General features: G+C 41.8%; 1 protein-coding gene across 1 annotated transcript; it reads left to right on the top strand.

Annotated features, from left to right (window-relative positions):
* The first annotated feature begins 216 nt into the window (after window positions 1–216).
* Window positions 217–1594, top strand: LOC137986315 (uncharacterized). The gene has a single exon (XM_068833507.1). The coding sequence runs from the start codon at window positions 308–310 to the stop codon at window positions 1043–1045; it is 738 nt and encodes a 245-aa protein (XP_068689608.1). The 5' UTR covers window positions 217–307; the 3' UTR covers window positions 1046–1594.
* Window positions 1595–4684: the final 3090 nt, after the last annotated feature.

Genomic DNA, 4684 nt, shown 5'->3' with positions numbered 1-4684 from the left:
CAAAAAGTTCTAACTGAGATGTTTCTATAACATTCCCGAATTTCCGTTTCCCGCAAAGTAAATTAATCTTTGGCGAACGACGGAACATCTCCGGAAACGACGTCTTTTTTCCATTGCGGAGGATGAGGGGAGGGTCCTACGCGACGCAATCGTTCAGTCACCAGTCAGTCACCGGAAGTGATTTACTGACGAGTCATTTTCCTCCCTAGGACCAAAACAGCAGCTCAGGAAGTTAAGAAAAACCAGATTTGACGTTGGTTTTCAACCCAATGAGAATTTGCAACCAGACCGACTCTCGTTAGTGGCCATGAGCCCCTCTGGTTCTAAGTCAATGGTTTACGAGAGGTTCTTTCAGGGCCTTCGCCCAAAAGAGAATTTACAATCAAACCGATCTTCGTTCAGTCAACAATCGTTCGAAAATGAGACAAGTTTGAAGATCCGTGAAGCTGCCAAAGAATCCAAGTTTATCCAGGGCATGGCGGCGGGAACACTTGCCCCTGATGACTATGGTGGCTACATGGTGCAAGATGCTGCTTACTGCTTCAACGCTGTGGAAGCGTTCAATATTGCTGCTAACAGCATGCAGGAAAAAGGGAGCCCTGAATTTGCCCTGCTGTACAGGGTCCAGTCGGAGAGTTACAAGAAGTACAACCAGGAATTTGTCAAGTCCTGGCGAATCAAGGGTCCTGAAAGCCTAGTCATGGGTCCTGCAGCTGCCACATACGTTGGTTACGAGTCAGCTTTGGCCCGCAAAGATCCCAAGTTCTTAGCTATCGCTATGTTACCATGTGCCTTGCTGTGGCCATGGATTGCAGGTGAGCTGATAGATTCAGTTCCAAAAGAGAATCCATACTTCGACTGGTTTGATGACAATAAACCAGATGACCAGAAAAGTCGGCTTGAGAAGTTTGTTGATAATTTTTTCTCCCCTGTTGACTCGCAAAAGGCACTCCTTATTTTCCACGAGGGATTGATCAACGAGTTGAATTTTTTTCGTGACGCTTGCGACGAAACTCTGTATTATTACTCTTTCTTCAATGTGTGAATTCACACTGGTTAAGGTTGTAACAGTAGCGTCAACTATTAATTCAAAGTGTTCTGGTTGTGTTAATTCTGAGAACAGACACTCGAACATGGTGTTGGTAGGGCGCAGCTGGTTAAAAAGAGACGCTTCGATAGCAATGTTGAAAATTTATAATGGGGACTTCATCACAATCGTTTTTCGCGTAATTCTATTTTAGGGACAAGAATTATTGGTTTTCCTTCCCGACCACCAGAGAGGAAGGAATTTAAATTCAATTTTTTCAATTAAAGATAGCAGTAGTCGTCCATTTTACTCTCCAAGACGTTTTTCTTCGAGGACCTTCGAGTGTCCCTTGCTGAACCATTTATTAACACTTATCGCTAAATTATATATATGGGGTTGCAGAAGAAAGAGAACTTCCCCAATATAACAGGGTTTAAGACAAGGTTAAAATTAAGTATAAAATAGAAAAGTTTTAGTTGCTGTTATCTGTAACTTGTAATATTAAGGTTCATATTTGAATTGCACTGCGTCGTTTTTATGTTCCACACTTATGTAATGAGCATTTGCTATTTTAACCCTTTAAGCCCCGAGGGGTTCCCCATTAACGAGTAAAATCGTCTGGCGTTAGACAGAGTAAAATCTATAAGTGCCATTTGGCACTATCGGGGCTGAAAGGGTTAAACAGGGACATAGTTTTTTCACGCTGTTAGCTTAACCCTTTAAGCCCCAAGGGGTTCCCCATTGACGAGTAAAATCGTCTGGCGTTAGACAGAGTAAAATCTATAAGTGCCATTTGGCACTATCGGGGCTGAAAGGGTTAAATAAAAAAAATCGAGATTCAGCTGTTTGATGCGGCTGTGACTCTCATCTTCGCTAACTACAGTCTTTGTCTTTCCTCAAAGAGAAATTAATATGATGCTAATTTTTACCGTTTATTTGTTATACAAAAAGTCAGTGTTCGTCAGTAGATTGTCCACCGTATTGAAATCAATCGTGAAAGCACAATACTAAAAACCGCCGACATTTTTTAGCAAAATGATGATTGTATGAATTCTTAATTTGCACAAGCAAGTGACCTAGATCGTTGGTTTCTTAGAGACGGTTCCTGCACCCGATAAATATAGTCTGTCCGCCGTTTCTGGCTGTATTTTGATTTTTTAGTCTCATTCCCTCAAGAGGCGTATCAGTTGATTCAGTAACACCGAGCACGATCTCGTATGTGGTATTGACGTGATCTGCGCTTGCTAGCCGTTATCTGAAAAGGTCTACTGAACCATTTGCAGGTCAAAGTCCAACAAAGTCCAACTTGGGCATATACTCCATGGCATTTCCCAATTAAGTCGCCCATGTATGAGCACATCTTGTTCCAGGCTACCTGAACTTCTTAAGTTGCTCAAAGAGCTGCTTCCGAGCTGCTTAACTTACACGATATCCCAGGCTTGACTTGCTTACATACAGTTACTTATTTAAAGTGTTGAAATATATACATAAATAAGTGAAAGTAAAACTACAAGGTGAAAACATGCAATTTGACACAAGAAGAACAAAATACCCAAGATTCACAATAGCTGTTTAAAAAGAAAATCTGCGGTTTTGGGTCAATGTGGGCTCAAATTTCCGCATCAGGAGTCAAATGTCAACGGTTCGTGATCGGGAAGTGAGAGAGTGGGTTAAAATCTGGTTGGTTTATCATAATATGAGTGATTTTAATTTTCCGGCCATCTTCGTCTACGGCAAGCCTTTGAAAGAAAACAGAGATGAGAGATGGTTTCATGCACACTGGGATGCCTGAAATGTTTTGTTGTAAACAACATGGTGGTTCATGAGTGAAGTTGTCTCTCTGGCCTTTCTGTGGACGAATTCCGGGACCTACCGCAATTTGGGCAAGTTTTGAAAGCTAAAAATTTGAATCGATGCTGTACTTTGCTTGTAGGACTGGGTGGCTCCATTCATCCCCTAGTTCCCAATCCCTTATCAACGTTGGATCTTTGAGGACAAACAGTTGTCAAAATTGTTGTGCAAGGTATAGCCTTCAACAACGTTTAGGAGGTAGAGCAAGGGAGAAACTTGGCAAATAAGTTGTGGTTAGGAATTCGAAAAAGTAACTTAGAAGTAATCAGATCTAAGACGGCGACGTTTCTCAAAGGTGTGGCGTGATTATTCTAGTTCAACTTTTACAAACTATTCGAACTATCCAGGAACTGAATTGGGAGCAACAATGTTTAACGGCTAAAAAAGAAATTATAACATTAGTCCCGCGTTGTGCGCTCGCGTCTATATTATCCAAAACTCAAACTTATACCTTGAAAGGAAGCTGTCTTGTTAAACGACAAGACGTGGAAACGTTGGCTTGCAAACGAAATAATTGATCTACCGATGTTCCTTCCTCTCCTATCTTGCTTCTTCAAAGGATGCAGCTCTAGATGGAAGCCGGCCTTGACAAAGTTCGGTTTCTTTCCACGTGGTCTTCTTTTCAGGTTTATAAATCTGCCATTAGGCTCGTTGAATGTAAAGCTGATATTCCCTTCCCCCATTTCTCTTTTTTTCCTCTTCCGAGGCAGCAAAAGCTGTCGAGGAGTGAACATAAAAAAGGATAAGATGGTCATTCTTGAGTCAAGATAGCGTAGTGGCCAACATGACTTCGTTTCGTGTTTTTTTCTCTTTTTTTCGCATAGTTTGCTTTGGGGTAGAGGAGCTGGTGTTAAGAGTCCATCATCCGAGAGTATTGGCCAAGTCCCCATCAGCGTCAGAAAAGTGTCTGTTTTTAAACCAAGTTTGCGGCAAAATAAACAATAAAATAAATCGACTAAGTCAATGTTGTACCCATTTCAAACCCTTCGGGAATAAACCCTTTTTGTTTTAGGTATTTCCATATCACTTAAGTGTGAACGCTACATTTTAATGCAAATATAATACACAAAGAATCTTACCCCTGGGAGTGCTGTTTTTTGATAAACCACATGTGTTATTGACAACTGGCAGGCTTCAGACCGCTAAGACAATAATGATGAACACTGCTAATGACCTCGCGAAAGTTTTGCTTTTGTGCAAAGTAATTGAGGCCAATCGAAGGTTACAGACTTCTTCAAAGCCACTTTAACTTTCTAATCCTGTGGTAGTACGTGTAAAGGGCCGTAAGCTACTATATAGATACTGTATTCCATCGTATTTCACAAGAAGCCATCGCCTTGCAAGAAACTGTAAAGCGTCAGTGTTAAGGATGTAAATAACTGTAAAAACTCCGGTTGATTTACAGCAGGATCAAAGGACTGGTACAGTATTCATTTAGTTGCACCATAATCGGACCCTGCCTCGTAAATACGACCAATTTTCCATGGCTTAACGGTGGTCGTATTAACGGGGTTCCACGGTATTTAAACAAAAGTCTTGGCAAAATAAGACAGCGCAGTTGAAATGAGGTTGTGGTTTTGTTTGGGCTTATGTGCGGTGTAAGACGCACCAGTGACGTCACTTACTAGTGAAGACCGGTCCTAGAGGAACAGTGGGCACAGAGGAACAGAGGAACAGTAGGCACAGAGGAACAGTAGGCCCAGTAGGCACAGTGGGCACCGAGGAACAGTGGGCACAGAGGAACAGTAGGCACAGAGGAACAGAGGTACAGTAGGCGCAGAGGAACAGTAGGTACAGAGGAACAGT

Source organism: Montipora foliosa, unplaced genomic scaffold (genome assembly GCF_036669935.1).
Source record: "Montipora foliosa isolate CH-2021 unplaced genomic scaffold, ASM3666993v2 scaffold_184, whole genome shotgun sequence".
Classification (NCBI taxonomy): Eukaryota; Metazoa; Cnidaria; class Anthozoa; order Scleractinia; family Acroporidae; genus Montipora; species Montipora foliosa.
Note: the sequence above shows the minus strand (reverse complement) of the source record. Positions and strands in the feature narration are given on the sequence as shown.

Coding starts and splice junctions, on each gene's coding strand:
- LOC137986315 (XM_068833507.1), top strand. CDS start 308: ATGAGCCCCTCTGGTTCTAAGTCAATGGTTTACGAGAGGTTCTTTCAG.